Source organism: Pteropus vampyrus, unplaced genomic scaffold, assembly GCF_000151845.1.
Source record: "Pteropus vampyrus isolate Shadow unplaced genomic scaffold, Pvam_2.0 Scaffold199, whole genome shotgun sequence".
In the NCBI taxonomy this organism is placed as follows: Eukaryota; Metazoa; Chordata; class Mammalia; order Chiroptera; family Pteropodidae; genus Pteropus; species Pteropus vampyrus.
Genome location: NW_011888980.1, coordinates 2754068 through 2773662, shown reverse-complemented (window position 1 = coordinate 2773662; position 19595 = coordinate 2754068). Strand labels below are relative to the sequence as shown.

The following is a 19595-nucleotide window of genomic DNA, read 5'->3' as shown; positions in this document are numbered from 1 at the left end:
GATTATCTTATCCTTTTTTTTGTTATTGTTAACTTAGATCCTTTTGATTTGAATCATAATCTTGGAGCTGGATTATCAAGGAAAAGTAAGTTAACTTTGTTTGTAAATATTAATGTGATCTCTTTTCCTTTTAATCCATCTAATTGAGCACTTACTGTTTTCTTCTTAGTGACAAATTTTATAATGAAAGCATTTATTAATGGCAGAAGAGTGTTTGGTATTCCAGTTAAAGGATTTCCAAAGGATTACCCCTCAAAAATGGTAAGTGTCTGTTGGAAATACCAAAAAAAAACAATTCTAAGAACCTTTGTTAATCACCAGGTACACTTTATTTTAGTAATTACTTAAATGCTCTGAAAGTCTGGTAGTATAGGCAAGAGAGACAATTACAACACAAATTCCTAAAAACCTTTTTTGAAACATCCCTGTTTTGAGGCAGTTTTTCAGAACAGGGAGAAATAGCCAGAACTAGCATTTGGGTGGAAAAATTAATAATTTTGGTGCTGCTTCTTTTCCCTGGTAACACAGATAGGTGGCGCTGTTGTGTCACCAGTATTCCGTTTATGCCAGCCTCTGCCAAGCCCAGTTGGCACATATATGAGGACATCCTCCACTCTCATATGAAGTCTAGATGTTTTGCATCTGCTGGCAAAGATTAATAAATCTCTTAATGGGACTAGGAGAGAGACATTGTTCCTGTGCTAGAAAACAGTCTGTTCTGAGGTAAACTGATACTCAGGTTTCTATGGAACCGCACTCATTGAAAACAAAACGAAATTACACTGTGAACATTTATTTCAGTGAGAGGAAGGGGCTTAGGAGCCAGAGGGTTTTATGTTTAAAGTCATGTTTTTCCGCATTAATTTTCTGAATAAAACACTTTTAATGAACCTTAAGCGTATGTTTATATAACCATATTCAGCATTTGATTACATCTGGGCATCTAGCATTTGCTAGATAATATTGTGGCAGTCTTCTAATGCTTCTGAAACTTATTCAAACATCACCTGGGGATTTTGTTAAATGCAGATTCTCATTCAGGAGGTCGGGGCCAGGGGCCCACGACTTCGTATTTCTTACAAATTCCCAGGTAATATTGATGCTACTGGTCCCCACCTTAATTTCGGTGACAGAGAGGCTAGAGTCCAGATCGTTGTCTTTCCTTTCTTCTGATATTTTTCCTCAGAAGCCACAACAAAGCCACAACACATAGCTCCTTTCTTTTTCTCTATAATCCATGTAATACAAATCATGTTTTTCATTCATTATGTTTTAATCTTTTCATTCTTTTGAGAAAAACGAAACCTTTACACTTGGCTTAATTTTTCTCAAGTCCTGGGGCAGCTGACTCATGGGGATATATAATGCTCTTATTTAGATTTGTGCTGGGGAAAAAAGCTACCTCTATGATTAGGGTTAAACAGAGTTCAGCATGATGAAAAGGAATAAACAAATGCAATTTAAAACTCTCCTGAATTAAATCTCTTAATGATTTCAGATTTTGAAATTAAACAGTATAAATAATATTTACTAAAATAACAGTATGTCAGTGTTGAGATATAAGATCCCTGAATGTTATCGGGTTAGTTTTTGTATTTCGATCTCACATTAATAGTTCAGATTTGTATATATTTATGTTTTGCTAGGAGTACTTTTTTGATCCAGATGTGCTAACTGAAGGAGAGCTTGCCCCAAATGATAGATGTTGCCGAATTTGTGGGAAAATTGGACACTTCATGAAAGACTGTCCTATGAGGAGAAAGTAAGTAAATGTACAAAAGAGGTGGTTTTGTTTTTATGTTCTTACTGGGCCAGTTTTTAAAAGAGGTTCTATTACAACAAAATTAACTTGTAAGAAATTCAGCACTTCAAAGATAAATTTAAGATTTTTTACAATAAAAATGACTTGAGTTAAAATGTCGCTTTAAATGTAGATGACAAGGATTGACTCCAGTGTACAGGTGACAGTCTCCCAATCCCCTTTCTTAATTTTAGTCATTACTCTAGTCATTACTCAGTCATTTGGCCATCAGCCTCTCCAACCAGGATGGAGGAAGAAAATAAAAAACTAAAATTCTTCCCTTTTACAGCAGTGAGAAATTCAGGATCATTTCATTAGTCAATGAAAAGTAAAATTAGTTCTTTCAGGGTGTCAATAACACTTTTTAATGTACAATAACTGGGTGTGCCATATTGAGATTTAGACTCACTGACAGTTTACAGACTAAAGTATCCTTCATTTGTACACAGTGTAATCCTTAATAACTGACTCAGTTTGGTCATCGTGCTTTCTTCTGGTGATGTTTGCAGGAGGGCAAAGGGACGTTTTTGGTTGCTCACTTGGAACATATTTGGGTGGTGGTGCTGTTTTTAACTGGACAATAATATGCTCATTTAAAAACATGCCACTTAAAATAAGTCACCATCTGGAATTTGAAGCCCTTATTTAGTACTTTTGTTTTTATTCAGATAATAGTCACTGATGGTGTTAGACAAGGAAGAAATTATTTTAACATTTTAGGAACCTAAATCTTCTTGTAATCATTATTTCCTTGTGAACTTAAAGTTTCATGTCTCAAATTTCTGGTGTCTAAAAATGCTAATAGGTGAGAAGGTTCAAGAAATCACGCAAAGGATAAGTTGAGTTTCTTTATATCAGTATCAAAGTAGGTGCTGAACCAAGGAGTTCCATTAATTGCAAAAACTGGTTTTACAGCATTGGAGTAATTGTGAAAATGGGAGGGGGTGGGGCAGTGGGGAAGCCCTGAGGTTGCTTCTTAATAGAAAAGGTGGACTTAGATTTGTTAAATTCTTATTTTGCCCTCTGTTACCTTCCATTTCTGGTTATTTCCTAAACCTGGAATTGTCTTAATATTTTGTTACGTTTCTGTTTAGATTTATTTTAATAGTATTATATCTCTGCTCCTATAGAGTGAGACGACGGCGAGATCAAGAAGATACCCTGAACCAAAGATACCCTGAGAACAAAGAGAAAAGAAGCAAAGACGACAAAGAAACTCAAAACAAGTACACAGAGAGGGAGATGTCAACAAAAGAAGAAAAGCCTGTGCAGTGCACACCTCAGAAAGCCAAGCCAGTGAGGGCAGCTGTCGACCTGGGGAGAGAGAAAATGCTCAGGCCACCATTGGAAAAATGGAAGAGACAGGATGACAAAGACTTAAGAGAAAAACGTTGTTTTATTTGTGGAAGGGAAGGGCACATTAAAAAGGAATGCCCACAATTTAAAGGCTCTCCAGGTATGGACACCAATCACACCTTGATGTTTGCACTCACATCTCAAGGGAAATCTCTTTTGTAGAGTTCTTTTACTATTTTAGTTATATTTATTACTCTAACAAATCTAATTACTCAAAAAGATTTTATTTTTAAGAAAGTGAAGTCTCCCACTCCCCTTTCAATTCTGATCTTCTATGGTCTTAATCACGTATTCCTGGTTTTATTTAGAGGCTTATGGAAGTCATTTAGTTGACTTTTTAAATAAGATTATCAATGAAGTGAAAACCCAGTCATCCCCAGTACCTAAAAAATGTAGCCTGAGTGGCTATGAAACAAGCTATAACTTGAGCTTCGCTACTTAGTATGTGCACTTTTGATATCAAAGCACTGCCCAGCCATGGAGAAGGCATAAAGTTACCTCAAGACACTGTACTGTGTACAGTGAGCCATTTGTATTTCTATTTAGTTACATTCATGCGCATGCATAGAAAAGGGACTAGAAAGAAATAGGTTACACAGTTAACAGTGATTCTAACTGCAGAGGAGAATTAGGAAGATTTTATCTTTAGATTTTATCATTTAACTGTTTTTCTGCAATAAGCACGATTAATATGATGAGGAAAAAGTACATTGTTAGTAGTTCAAAATCATCTATAAATCTTGCCCCTTTAAGTTGTTAGATCTGAATTGGCCCGTTGTATTAAATGTGTCGAATGTTGAGAGCACCTTTTTAACAGACTGTTAAGAGTAGGGATACTTTGTGTATATATAAGGTATGATTTACAAGAAATGTATACATTTTCACTCAGAACAAACCTGCAAAACGACGGGCTTTGATTAGTTCAGAAAAGAAACTCTGAGACATAATTTTTTTGATTAAAGTAATAACCCCGTTCCTGTCCTTGATTGTGTATATTTGTGGACATCATAAAGAAGTGTCAGCACTTATGACAGTTTCCTTAAAATGCTCACTCTAGTGTTAATTGTTCCTGGGACACTAATACCTCTTTCTCATTTTATTATATATCAGCAATAAAGTGTCTCTTTTTAAGACAGAAAATTTTAGATCATGTATGATTTTTTTTTCCCCAAAAAGAAGCTTTCTATGGCAAGAAATATATTTTTAAATTATTTAATTATTGGTTTTAAAAATAGGACTTAAGTGTTTGTGGAAAATACAGTTTGTCCTACTTTTAAGAAACTCAGATAAATTCAAATTTAAACTTTTTTGCCCTGACTTGGAACATAGGCCAGGATCAGATGATTCTCTTTTATAATTCTAAGAGGTAAATACATTTAAAAGAAATTAAACTACTAGAAAAGCTGATGTTCATTGAGTGCTTACTTTGGGTCAGGCACTATTTTAAGTACTTTTCATGGGTAATCTCATCTAATTTTCACCACAGCCCCATTAAATGTGATATTATTAATGTCCCTGTTCACAGATGAGGAAACTATAAACAATATAAATAAGATGTAATAAAATTTTACCAAAATTATTTTTGTAAGCTACCCTTCAGAGGAACTTGAAGCACATATAATTGCGTTCCTCTTAGGTACAACAGAGTGGTGAAGGAATACCCCTACAGTCCCCCAGCATTGATGAATTTCCTCTTCTAGTGAGTTTTAAGTTTACTAGTAGAGCTCTCAAAACAGAGCAGTGGCAGTGATTCTGGCAGGCTGGGGCAGCAGCAGCAAATCAAAGAGAGGATATCTTCAGGCAGAAATAGAGTATTATCACCCTAAGGAAAAGCACTAGAATCTTGTTTCTTCAGAACAGAGTATTTATTTACACATGAAAATCAATGATTTCTCATATTATAAAAGTAAAATGAGGGAGGGGTGGGGCTAGAGTGTGGTGAATTTCCTCCAGTAGCAATTAAAATTAATCAGCTGCTTCTTCCTGTCTAAAAATTATACAGCTCCCTCTCATTTCTTCAAATACATTATTGTTTTGTCCACACAATATACCGAGTAGAGCTTCTGTCATATCAACAGAAAATCTTTCTGTGAAAGTTTGATAACAGGTCGTCTGCTTTCAATTTAAAGTAGGAACAGAAAGTGCTAATTTCTTTCTCGGGTATGTCTAAATCAGGTTGTGTATTTGGAGCCCCTTCTTCACCTAGCCCTTTGAGACCAGCTGGCACATTTGTTCAGGTAAACCTAGCTCAAACCTGAGCAAGGAGCCTTTCCGTCAACTGTCTATTCAGCAAACATTTACTGATTGCTGGCCGCTCTGTGCCTGGTCTACGAGGTGCTGGGTAAGCCCAGGCCCTGCCTCCTTCCTTCTGGCTAACCCTCTGGACTCCCTTACTCTGCCCTCAGCATAGTGCATCAAGGAGGCTTGCTATGCACCAGATGGCAGGGCGCGCTTAAAGGATTCCTGCATATGTGTCTTGCTTTTCAATTAACTTGCAAGGTTCTGCCACCCACATGCCTAATTTCAGCTCTCCTTGGATATGGTTAGCTTTAAGGCTATTTCAGATATTCCTTTCAATTTTGTAAACCAGTCTATTTCATTTTTTAGGCAGTGCCTTTACATGAAGACAAAAAGAAACAAAAAACAACTATATTTTTGAGTCCCCAGTCAGGTATGTGGGTTTTAAAAAAATGTATGTTATTTTATTTACTGCATAGTTTACCACATGCCTTTCAGACCCTTCTTTTGAATAAGTGGTTTTGACAGGGATTGGACTTCAGAATCACTTGGGGAACTTAAAAAATACTGTTGCCTGCCCCCACCTTCATTCCCTAAATCAGATGCTTCAAGGGTTAGGCTTGGGCCTTTGTATTTTTTAAGTATTCTAGGTGATTCTTATACCATCCCTGAATAGAAACATAGTCTTTAATTAATTTGTTCCTCTCTGATGCTTTTTGTTACTACTTCGAAATTGCCACTTGTCAGCAGTGTAATCTTCACCATGAACCAAAGTAAGGAAAGAAATTAATTATTGGCCTCAACTCTACACTGTCACTCAGCTAAAGTCATTTATTCGTTTCTTCAACAAATATTTATTAAGCCCTCCCACCCACCCACATTCTTGTCAGAAGAGATACATAAATATTTCATGTAATGACAGATTCTAAGAACTGTAAAGCAGGAAAAGAGAAAAAGAGAATACTGGATAGAGAGATGACCTTTCTGATAAAGTAACATTTAAATTTAAGCAAAGAATCAAATGGAAAGAAGGAGCAGTTCAAAGGGAAATTGAAGTTAAACTGTCATAGCAGAACTAAAAACAGTTTTTGTCCTCTGGCATCACTGAGTAGAATGAGCAGGAGGAGGGAGGTGGTCAGATTAGATGGGTCTGGATCAGTAGCACCTTCAGCAATGGTAGGGACAATTTTTTTTTCTCAAAATGAGATGGGCAGCTGTTGGAGGGTTTTGAGCAAAGTAGTAGTATTATCTGAATTGTTTTAAAAGGGTCATTATGGCTGCTGCAAGGAGGTGAGGGTAAAAATTCAAATCAACAAGGAGGCTCCTGAAGTAGTTCGAGGGAGAGATGGTGACAACTTAGACTTGGGTGGAAGTGGTGGAGGAAGTGAGGGCTAGTCATGTTCTGGATACAGCAGGTCCATGAATAACATTTTGTTCAACATTTCATTACAGCGTTAAGGTAGGAACTTAACTCTTGTTTATATTGATTAGCCTATGATGAATTGGTTTCATACATAGTTTCATTTATGTGGTAGAACCTATCCACGACATTGAGGACTTAACGGTATTTTAAAGGTAGCACCAATATGATTTGTTGATGGGTTGGATGACAAAATATGACAGGAAAATGAATCAAGGTGACACTGTGATATTTGGCCTGAACAGCCAGAAAAAATGGAGGTTGAATTTCTTCTGCTGGGGAACACTCAGGAAGAGCATTTTGTGGGGAGAAAGTTAAGTTTTAGACACATAAGTTTAAGAGACCTGCTAGATGTCTGGGCCGAGATGCTGAGTAGCCAGTTGGATATTCGAGCCTCCAGGTGGAGGTACAAATTTGAGAATTATCAGTGTATAGACAGTATTTAAAGACCTGGGTCTGAGTGAGGTCCCCTAAGAAGTAAATGCATATAGAAAAGAGAAATTTAGAGGCTCAGGGAAAATAAACAAAGGAGACAGGAAAAATGGTCAGGGAACAGAAGCAGCAAGAGAGCTGGGACCTGGAGTCTAAATGGAGAAAGTACCTCAAAGAGAAGAGATTGACCATTTGTGGTGATTGCTGCTCATAGATCTCATATAGTTGACTGGAGGATTAAGCATTGGATTTGGCAATGCAGAAGTCACTGGTGACTTTGAAAAGAGCCAGTTTTTTGGAGTAGAGGGGAGAAAAAACTGATTGCAGGGAATTCTAGTGAGAAATGCTGGAAAAGGAATTATGGGCAATGTAACTTCAGCTGTGGGTATAAAAGCACCAGGTTCCCCCTTCCCACCAGGTCCCCAGGTCTATAGACAGAGAGTAAAGGGGAGGGGAAACCCAGGAGGCTCTGAAGGTCTTTTTCTGATGTTTCAGGAGTGCTTTTGAGTCCTGAAGGGGAAGGGAGAAAATTGAGGGGAAAAAGTAAAGTAACTTTAACATACTAAGCAACTTTTCTAGATTTTTTTAGTGAAAAGAGATTGAACTATGAACTTGATAATAAACGTTCTGAGTTCTGGCTTGCAGATCCTCTTAGTAACTTGGCTTTTTATCTCCCCCACCTCCCCCCACCCCACATTCTCCCTTCTCTGCTCCCCCATCCCTCCCTCCCTCTCCCTCTCTCCGTTCTCATCTTGTTCAATAAAGTAGGGTTAAAGGAGAGAAATTATATAAGCAAGTAAAGCATGTGTAGTCTTTTTACTTGATTGTATAATTTGTGAGAAAAGTTAGGCTTTTGAAATTTAAAACTTCAAGGTAATCTGACATTTTTGTATGTCATGTAAAACAACTCACGACTTTTATGTATTATATATTGCTAATGTGCAAACAATTGTTTGCTTTTAGATTGGAAAGATGCTGTGTTAGTTACAAAGTGTAAAGTCAAACCTGTCTCTACCATCAAGTGTCAGTTATGGAGAAAAAGCACTCTGAGATCCTCAGCAGCCTCCTAAATCCTCAAGTAAAGAGAGCTCCTCTCTGCTTTTACCAGCCCAGTCTGAAATAAGTCAGGGCACAGTGATCTCAATCTGGGAAAGCTAAGAAAGCTCCAGGAGAGGAATGTATAGTTGTCTCTATTTTGAATGTTAACAGGAGAAAAATAAATGGAATTATTAAGTTATTTAACTACTTCCATTTTTCTTAGTACCAAGGTGAATTATCTCAAATGTATAAAATCTAAAAAATAGCATTTACTTTTAAGATACATGAATTTTACAATTTCTTTTAATGATTGGGGGCACATTTGAAGTGGGATCAAATCTTTACAATCAAAATTGAAAAGACATGGGGGTTGAGGTTGGTGTACAGAGTGAGGTCAGATGATTCAAATAGAAGGAAAAATCTTTAAAAGAATTGCCACCTTTATTCAAAAGGGGAATGGTGTACATGAAAAGCAGAGAAACAAGAGGCCCAAAGAGAAAGTTAGAGCAGCTGTTTCCTGAGAATGTTTTATGATTGTTCTCAGTAGAATGCATGGACTTAAAAACAAGGAAAATTCTACTGGGAAACCCCCGAAATCAAATAGGCAGAAGTAAAATGAGAGTGGGACCTATTGTGAGACTCATTGATTGACAATGAGAGCAGCCATGAAAGATAGATGAGGAAATTGACAGGTTGCCCCTGGAAGAGCATCGTTTCCCACATTCTGTGAGTTTGAGGGTCGCATAGTCAGCCAGCATACATAACAAAAAAGAGTATCGATTTTACAAGTTTCAGCCTTGAATAGATATTTCTAGAACATTTATATAGGAAAAATACTGATTCTTGCTTAGTCATTTTTTTGCCGAGGATAAAGTGTTTTAAGAGCATCGGCTCTGCAGTCAGATTGCATGATATGATTTCTAGCTTTGTGATCTTGAAAAACCTACTTAGCTTCCACTTGCCTCAGTTTCCTCATCTGTTATAAGGGGATGATAATAATAAATAATACCTGACTTGTAAGGATGTTGAGAAATCCATGTAAAAGCACTTAGAACAGCACCTGCAGGTAGGAAGAAGAGAGTAGAGATTTGTGGGGATGGTGATTGCATTGATATTCCTACAGGGCTTGTATCAGCATTGCTCCTGCTAAAGGTTTTACTATCTTGCAAGTAGAATTGTATTGTAGTTTTATAAAAAAAATTTTAAGTGGTGGTAGAATACAGATGTTGGTCATTATACCTAGAAATGACGTTACCAATTGACAGTAAGTTAAGATTTCTGTAATTATCTTCTGAGTAAGAGACTTACATATTTATAAATCTTTCGAGAAACTAAAACTTAAATTTACTACAGGAAGAAATTAATACAATATTGGGGTGGGACCATTTATAGGTAGTTAAAAGCTGTCCTTTCCATTAAATTAAACTCTTCATGTAAGTATATGACAGCTATTAAGACTGTCAAATTTATCCATGGCAAATTTACCTAAATTATATATGTTGTTACAAGTATGAAATGTGTCTCAACTATTTCCCCAAAGCTCTTCCTTTCCACAGTATGATACACAGGTAACTTCCTAACGAGAGCCTCTTGGTATGGCCAGCCCCTGTTTTTGCACATTAGCTGTTCTGACCTTAGGCAAGAGTTAGCTTCTTTGAGCTACAGATGTCTTATCTATAAAATTGGAGTAGCACCACCTATCTCCTTGGGTGCTAAGATGCACCTCGTCCATAGAAAGCATTCAGCCAAGTTTTCTTTTCTCTGCTTGATACCTGCTTACATTCCTTTCTATCTACTAGACTGCATATAGTTCTCAACTCTAGATGAAATAGTGAATAGAAAATTTTGTGAATTTACTTGCTCTCATTGCTACCTCCCTCCCCCATGCATGGCTAACACAATGCCTTAGATGTTCAGTAAGTTTTATTGATTAGAGGTGTACTCATTTTGAAGGAATAATAAAGACTGAGTGGGAGAATGGTTAAGAACACGAACTTTTAAAAGTCAGACATACTTGAGTTTGCAGTCCAGCTTGACATTTATTTACTGGTGATGTCACTTCAGCAAGTTATCAAACCTGTCTGTACCTCAGTTTCCTTATCAGTAAATTAGCGCTAACGCCTCACAGGACAACGAGAATTAATTTTTATGTATAAAGCCCATAACACAGCATCTGGCACATACGACTCAATAAATTACACTACGCTTGTTACTGCAGTTAGCAGAGAGTCTCCAACCTTGCTGTAGTTTATTTCTTCTTACAGGACAAGAATATGATGGAAATCTTAATAAAACAAGAGTATGTGGAGATTAGAGAACCATGATTATAAATTGATTTTTATGCATAAGTTATTCTGGTTTACATATAAGAATTTATTCAGTCGGAGAATCTCAAGATACTAACATATTTCTGTTCCCTAACCCTCACCAATTTTTTCTAAAGAAACTACCTCTACCTCTTCATTTATTCCATTTTAATCCCATGTTGCAGTCTTAAAAATTAAAGATGCTATAAGAGATATAATGGATATATTTTTCCCTCATGATGATGTATACTTATACACTTTTTTCCTTGACTAGAATGTTAAAGCCTATTTACTTAAAAAAAAAAAAAAAAAAGCGGTCTTTATGAAAGTAAATTTAAAATAATAGGAGTATTTTAATTTCTTATTAATGGACTGGCTGTTTTCAAATATTTGGTATATCAGTGTCTAAAACATTTTTGCTGGCATACTCTTCTCAAAATATTGAAAGCCCATATATCTCTCGTATATTTTTAAGTTGACATCTAAATTTTTCATCATAGTCGCAAAGCACATAATTTCAGGGTGGGGGTTGTATGTGTGTGTAAATATTAGCATTTTAAAATACAACTTTTAAATCATCCTTAAATGTATCAAATGTAGTAGAAATATCATTGCAGAAATTTTACATCATTTCCTTTTTCTCCTTGAGTTCTTTTGTTTCACTTCACAGAATTTTGTCTTAAGATATATTTTTATCATAATATATTTCAGACATTTTATTAATCAGTTTATGATACTTATATACAACAAAAATATACAAATTGGATTTTTAAGCTTTTTATTGTCTCAAAGTGTAAAAATATTTTCTAAATTGTTTTTACAATTATTAGAATAATATAATTGATCAAAAATATTATAAATTTTTATTAAAAATTACTTTTTATGTTTACATACTAAAAATGACTGTCATTTAATGAAATAGTTGAGATTTTCCCCCATGCATTTGTGTATTTTTGGATCAGTACTACTTATTGCACAAATGAAACAATGTTCCTTGTTACTGTTCCTAATATTTTTGTTTTTATAGTTGGTAAATATTCAGAAACCTCAGTATTTATAATAGCAAATTTTTAAAAATAGAAATACTCTTAAGAGTTTGGGAATGGAAGATGTATTAACAACAGTGCCACTCAGTTATTTTCATTCATTTTTAATCAGATGACCAAAAATCACATAGTAATATATCATCAAAAATTGTGATGATCATATCATCAACTATCAATGTAATTTTACAAAAGCTAAAAATTTAATCTTTTAACAAAAGTTTAAAAATATTGAAGGTATTCATATTTATCACAGATAACATCATTTTGTTTGCCTTCCTATCTCCCCAGGTTTTTATATCACAGAGCAACATACCACATTAAGATTTGGATGGTTAGGACATATGCCTCTCTTTTATAATAAAGTAAGAGAAGAAGAATTATAAAAGGGAAGTTGGAAAGGAAAACTGGTGTGATTCCTGGGAGCCAGCTGGAAGCTTTGGCCACAAAGGCATTCTCAGAAAGAATTCAGATAGAAATCGAGGGGTTGCAGTTGACTCTTAAAACTCCTTTCCCACTTGTCCTCTTAAGTTGGCTCAGGAATACATGTACCCAATTTTGAAAATCACTGTTTATATAAAACACTAGAAAGAATATTAGCCCTGTTATTTCCTCAGGAAAAATTCCCAGTTAGGAGAATGATAAGCTTAAAAGTGTGCACAGTTCAACAGTGGTACCAATAATACCAAATTGAGAGATTGTTGACAATCCCAGAGTTATTCACAACCTGTTTCCCATACCCTCACTTCATTGGGGTAGTCTTTTTTGCCAGTCTTCTTGAATATCTATTATTACCATTGAACTCTTTTAACATTTTTTACATGTTTTTCATTTGCATTTCTTCTTTTACAGCTTTGTATTTTTTTTATTAAGAATATTCATGTTTGTTTTTAGTTCTTTCTACAAAGAAATTCGTTCATGCTTTATCAAATGTCACGACATCCTTTACCACCTCCACCGCCAGTTTATTATCCTTTCAACCTCATTTATGATTTGTTTTGCCATGCAGACATTTGTTTGCTTAGTTGTGTGTTTTAGTAGTTTGATCTAGCATACTTTGGGGTAGTTTCAAGTCATGCTTATACAGTTTTTCTAAATTTCAGATTATATATAAAAATTCATTTATATTTTATTTCTAGTCTTATTTTTTTACATGCAAATCTTTTATATGAAGTTTCTTCAGGTCTGCTGAGATACATAGGGGATTACATGTTTAAGTGATATGGTAATAAGACTTGGTATGATTCTTAGAAAAGAATGGTTTCTTAATATTTTGGGAAAAATATAGAAAGATACACATAACAACTACCCACCTACTAGAGAATTAGCATTATTTTTTCACATTTTCCATCTTTTTTTAATAAAATATTAAAATAGTGGACGTGCCCTTTCACTATCACCGCCAGGCCCATTCTGTCATGGCCCCCTCCATCCCAGAGGCATTCATCAGTATAAGTTCAGGACCCTTCCAGTTCTTTATTAAAGCTCTTACATATGTATCCTTTAACACATTATCCTTGGTGACTTTTTAAATTTAAATGACATATCATACGCTATAATGCAAATGATCTACAACCTGCTTTTTTATATCTTTAACAAAATGATTTTGAAATTTATATATGTCGCTGTATATAGACTTAGGGTTTTGGGGTGTTTTTTACAGTATTCCATCATATGGCTACGGAATATTTTATGTGTTCATTACCTAGTACATGAGCATTTAAATTGTATCTCATTTTTGCATTGTAAACAGTGTTGTGGTAAACAGTCTTGTGTGAATCTCTGTGAGCATAGATGAGAGGTTCTATAGGATTTGTGTACCTAAAAGTCAAATCGTTAGGTCATAGCATATTTGCATATCTGTTTAGGTAGGTACTATCAGAATACTCTCTTATTGGTTAAAACAATTGCCATTCCCACCAGCAAGTTTACTTTTGCTTATCTAATGAGAAAAATACTTACATGGTGTTCTAATATATATTTCCTTGACTCTCTTAATGCTAAGCATTTTTTTATATGTTTACTGACCAGTTACAGTTCCTCTTCTGTGAATCACCTGTTCAAATCATTTGCCCATTTTCCTGTTGCATTATGGTTTTCTTATTAATTTGTAAGGGTTCTTCATTTATTCTGAATACTACTCCATTATTATTATATACATTCCAGATATATTCCTCCACTATGTCTTGTCTTCCAACTTGTGTCTGTTGCCACTCCATAGTTTTTAATTTTGACATAATCAAATTAGTTTTCCATGAGTAGTTTTCATAGTCAAGTGGTTTATGTTTTTAGGGTCATCTTTAAGAAATTCTTCTTTAACCTGATGTCATAAAGATATCCATCTCTATTTTCTTCTAATATCTTTAAAATTTTATATTTCCTCTTTAGATCTTTAATATATCTGGATGTGTGTAAAACATAAGGTAGTGATCTAACCTTTTTTCACCTCGCGTGAAAAGCCTATCTTCACTACCTTGTAGAGTGCAGAATATCAAAGATGTGTGCATATGGGCCAACAGAAACTCTGTAGTATAAATACTATAATAGAGGGCTTTGTCTCTTTCTGACTGATGTCACTCATTTTTCACTGTGAGTGGCTTGTCTGGGTGCCCAGCTTTGAAGAATTTGCTTTTGGGGTTTTTATTTGCAATTTTACTTAATATGTTTGCTTGAGAAAATTTAGAAAGTATAGTTAAACAAAATGAAAAGAAAGGTCATTTAGACTTGCACCATTCCAGAGCATTAACTACCATTTAGATTTTGAAAGTAAAATCTTTCCATCTTTTTACATCAGTGTAATAACATTTTTACATTTATTGAGTATTTTCTGTGTGCCAGGTACTGTTCTAGTTGCCTTACGTGTAGTAATTCATTTAATCCTCACAGTAACTCCAAAGGGGTAGGTATTATTGCCCTGATTTTATAGATAAGAAAAAAGAGGCACCAAATATGCATCATTAGTGGCTTTTTCATGTGTATGTAATACCTGTAAATATAAAAAATTTACTTTTTTCCCTTTATATTTCACATGTATGTAATATGTGGTTTTATAACCTGCTTTTTTCATGTCGTTATCCTATGCATACCTGTTGTTTTTATAATATGGTTAGTCATAATATCACAGGTCTTGGATATAAATTATTGTATGGTATATATGAATATTCATTTGGCAAGATTTCTACGTACCTCCCTATCCTTCTGATTGATCTTTTAAACAATTTGTTGATCAGAAATTGGTATCTTGTTTTAATTTGCATTTCTTTGTCTACTGATACTGAATATTTTTTCATATATTCGTGCTGTTTTTTTCTCTTTCATATATTGCTTGTTCTTTCCCCAGTTATCTATCGGTGTTCATCTTTTCTTTATTGGTTCGTAATTTCTTTGTGTTGAGCATAGTAGGCTTTTTTTATAAGTAAAGCATATGGTAGTGTGCCGAGGAAACACTTTCCCACCCCAAGATTGTATAAATATTTACTACTTCTTATACTTTGATTCTCTTATATTTAATTTTGTAATTCATTTGGAATTTGTAATTCATTTGGGGGGTAATTCCTCCTTACCCCCCAAAATCACTTATTTGACACAATACCAGTTCTTGAACAATCCGTACTTTCCCCCATTGGTTTGAAATGCAACCTTTGTTATATACCATTTTCTTATACATAATCATTTAAGAATTTCTCAGTTTTCTTGTTTCATTGATCTATTTGTTTAGACTCCAGAACAAAAATGATTAACTGTTCTTTGATATGGTTTTAATTAGTAATTCTCATTTCTGTCCTTCACCTGTAAATATAATAAATTTACTTTTTTCTTTTTATATCAATAAGTTATTGCTACAATGTCATCATTCACAGCTTCATGTCTGCAGAGTAATGAGGCAGCATATTTATTTTTGACCAAAGAATTCTCTGCAGTTTATTATATTCAGTTGCAAATGAAGACACTAATCTTCAAAAGTAGAGCCTTTGAAAAGTTCACCTGCACCAATATGGAAATAGTGAACATGGAAATGTATTAAAATGATGTCACTCTAGCAACTTGTCTGCATTTAGAAAGAATTTTGACTAAGCTTATGTTTAATAGATCATGTTTCATGTACTATATGCTTTTTTATATCTAGCCTAATTACTTAATTCAAGACAAGTGACCAATTCCAGTATGAAAAGTTTCTTTGATAATTAACAATAAGAAGCTATTTTGTGGCTTTTGCAATGAAGTGAGGCTTGTTTTATTTATGTTGGGTTTTGTTTTCTCCCCTCCTCTAGGTAGCCTTTCCAGTAAATACATGACTCAGGGAAAAGCCTCAGCGAAGAGGACCCAGCAGGAATCATGAGGGAAGGAAAATGCAGCACTCTATAAATGGCCACTCAGGCGTTCCTATTCACTTTGAAAATTAGGTTCATTTCACAGGACACAGCAGCATAGATCAGGCTTCAACTTAACATTTAAGGGAACTGTCAGATTTTTTTTTTTTTTTTTTGATGAATGAAATTGTTAATGAGGGAAAAAATTTTAATGGAGTCTTACCTATCAAATCCCCATAGATTTAAGGATTTTAATAAAAAGCCATGGTGTATGCATTTAACCCAGGTTTAAAAAATATATATATCTATGGGCCAGTATTCAATGAATACAATTTCATGGTTTTTAATCCTTTCAGAGCACACTAAAAATGGTGTGCCGATAAACCCCAAGTAAATTAATCCTTCCCTATAAATCCCTTTTTTGTTTTGAAGAGAAATTATATTTATTGTTGTTTACTGAATACTTGTGTGAAAGCGTGTCAAATATGTGTGAACTACTACTACTGTATTTACAATTTACAAACCTTATTTTATTGATATTTGTAGAAGAAGTGATAACATGAACATGAGTACCTGTTTATGTGAGTCTTCCATGGATGAGCAATGCCACTGAAAGGCTTTTTGTATTTTCCCCTCGCTAATTTTAAGTAAGTTGACATAAACTACTTCATTCATAAAAATGAAGTAAGGAAAACAAGTAGTCCTGTTTGCTGCTAAAAACATTTTCAAAGGAAAAACAAAAGTGCTTTTTACTTTTTAATGATATTCAGAAATTAGGGTGGATAACTTCAAAAAAATCCCTGAAGATTAAAGAGGCTATCTCTGCCAATCACAAGTTTGGTTGGTGTCACTTTGGGTCAGACTAGCATCTTCATGGAACTGTTTCTCTAACTTCTCACGTCCTTCAGTAGTTCATGGTCAGAACTATGCCTCGATTGATTTATCATTTTTAAATAAAATCAAAATTTTTACCTGTAATTTTAGCCACATCACTTTCTAGTGAGAGTCATAAATTTCATGAGGAAACCAGATCAAGGAGTATAAACAGTACAGATCAGCTCCTCTTTATCTCGTATTCCCTTTACTTGTGCTCATGTGACCTGGTGTTTTTTAATACCCACTATGTGCCAAGCACTGGGAATGTGCAAATAAGAGGCACAGACTTGGGGCTGAATACATAGGTAGGAATGCAGAGGATGCTTGCTGGGCAAGCATTCCCAGATAGGAGAGGACTCAATAAATACAAACCTATGTGTGTGCCCCTTTTTTTTTTAACAAATTATTTGAAGACATTCCAGCTAAAGAAGAATCACGTCAAAATTAACTTTAGAATTGGCAGTTCTGGTAGAAAGAATTAGTGATCGTTCCTTACTTTGAACGAACACAAACTCATGAATTAAGTGAATTATGCAACCTAGGCTGAAACTCTGCTCTACATGACTTTCCTCAGTGGCTGCTCTTCTGAGTTCTCTTGCCTTCGTGTATGAAAGTCAGCTTGACTGGGCATAAAATTCTTGTCACATTTTCTTTGGAAAGCCTATTGATTTGGTTGTCTCCTGGCATAGCAGAAGTTTGAGGCCAGCCTAATTTTTGTTCCCATATATGTTTTATCTTTCTGCTTGGATGGTTTTGTGGTTTATCCCTGTAACTTTTGAGTAGGTAACACTTGTCTGAAACAAAATTGAATCCAATGTATCTATCGCCCCACCCAAGCGTTTTTCAATTTGGGAAAGTATGTTTATTTTTTTTTTTCTCAAAAATACTTTTGTCTTCATGTTCCTCTTTTTTCCTTCATGATAGGAGAACTTCTCAAGTTCAGTCTCTACGACCGGTTTGATTTTTAGTGTCATCCTGCTGTTTGCTGTTTCTAACGTGAATTTTGTCATTTCATGTCTAATTTTCTTGACCATAACTTACCCCCCTTCCTTTTTCTCTCATTCTTTTAGCTTGTTTATTATCTTCCTTTACATAGAAACCATGTTCTTAAATCTCTTTAAGGATGTTTAAAAGTTTCCTACATTCTGTTTTGATTCTTATAGTAGATCCTACCCAGTGTATTGGGCTTTTTGTTTGATTTTTGATCCCTCACACTGAATCAGTGAGACAGTACCAGTATTTGCCAGCAAACCTGGAGAATGGATTGCCCTTTGTTCTTTGCTCCCTTTGTTTGGATGCCGGTCACAGCCCCTTCACAGCTAGGGGACAGATATATCTGCTCCATTCCTTGTCCAGTTCCCAGGGCTTAGCTATCTTTCAAATGCAGCTGGCCTGTCTCTCTTAACAAGCTCTACGAATGCCCCACTACTGGGGTTCTTTTCTTTTTCAGGAACAAACAAAAACATGAAATCCATTTTTATAGCCCCAATCAATACCTTTTCAATCTCTTGCTCAGTGTGTACAGTATCAACAATGTGCCACACTTAGAGATGTTACTCAAATGTTCTGAGATAACTTCAGTTTGCTTTTCATCTTGAAATGTATTTCAAAAATGGTTCTATTAAAAAAAAAAAAAAAAAACTTAACCCGAGTAGAAAAATTTGTGGATAGGTCAGTCAATAGGGTTCTTAGTGTTACAGGCCAAAAAAAAAAAAAAAAAAATGTCAAAAAAGCAAATACAGATTTTAACAAACTCCCATAAAAGCATTAAGATGTGTTCCATGCTTTTTTCTTTGAAAGCAGGCATGTTTGGACAGCAGTTAAGAATTTAGCAAGCTTTACTGTGTGGAGTTATAGACTTAATTGGGGTCTGGCTCTGCCAGTTTTCCAGCTGAGTGTGGCACTCCCCCTAATCTCTTGGCACTTCCGTTTCATTGCCTATAAAATGAAAAGCATAACTTTCCTTCCACAGAGTAGTGAAGATCAATTAAGTTCTCACTAAGAAAAGACTTTTAAATGGCTAGAACCCTAAAACTAGCTCCTGAAATGCAGTGTTGGACATCTATTTCCCTATTGAGAGTTTCTAACACTGGAAATCTAAAAATGGTTACAGCTTGCAAACACCAACAGTTCCCATACCCGCCTCATTTCAACACCACAGGACAGCTGCTGCTCTGAGATAAAGGAGCGCACATATATATAGTCATGAAAACTTCTAGCATGCCAATTTAAAGCACTAGTTTCAAATAACGGTAGGTATTACCGATCCACTGACAAGTAGATTTCATGGCTTAGCACTTATATGCAATACAGCTAACCAAGTTAAAAACTGAGTAGTGTGTATTAAATAGGGGAAAAAAGACTGTTAAATATACAGGATTCTGAATCAAAAAACAAACTAAATTTTAAAAATCATGTCTATTCATTAGACTTGAATTTAAGCATTGTTTGTAAAATAGCTGCTTCGACACTCCTGTCCTTTACTGCTCAGTTATGAGGCTATTAGGAGACAGTGTGCTCAAGGGTTCTTTTGAAAGCTATAAAGTACTACACAGCTGTATTTCAATAATCGATAGAATGATAACATAATTTTTTAGAGTAGTTTTGGGTTCACAGCAAAATTGAGCAGAAAGTACGGAGTTTCCACATGCCCTCACAAGCCAGCTTCCCTCACTATCCACTTTGTACACAAGGGTGGGACATTTGTTGCAATCCATGAACCAATGGACACGCCATTGTTACCCAAAGTCTGTTTACACTAGGATTCATTCTTGG

At 35.0% G+C, this 19595-nt stretch overlaps 1 protein-coding gene across 8 annotated transcripts in view; it reads left to right on the top strand.

Annotated features, from left to right (window-relative positions):
- ZCCHC6 (zinc finger CCHC-type containing 6) overlaps positions 1–17942 on the top strand; it is a 51961-nt gene extending 34019 nt beyond the window's left edge. For 5 of the 8 annotated variants that reach the window (XM_023537778.1, XM_023537774.1, XM_023537775.1 and 2 more), the window contains 7 exons: positions 38–85; positions 170–261; positions 1647–1762; positions 2932–3257; positions 5333–5394; positions 5765–5828; positions 11926–12766. In XM_023537778.1, coding sequence (XP_023393546.1) covers positions 38–85; positions 170–261; positions 1647–1762; positions 2932–3257; positions 5333–5394; positions 5765–5828; positions 11926–12020 — 803 coding nt within the window. In that variant the 3' untranslated portion in view covers positions 12021–12766. Of the gene's footprint in view, positions 1–37; positions 86–169; positions 262–1646; positions 1763–2931; positions 3258–5332; positions 5395–5764; positions 5829–11925; positions 12767–15905 lie in introns of those variants that run through there. The other 3 variants (XM_023537777.1, XM_011372076.2, XM_011372075.2) reach the window with 3 other exon arrangements.
- The last annotated feature ends 1653 nt before the right edge of the window (positions 17943–19595 follow it).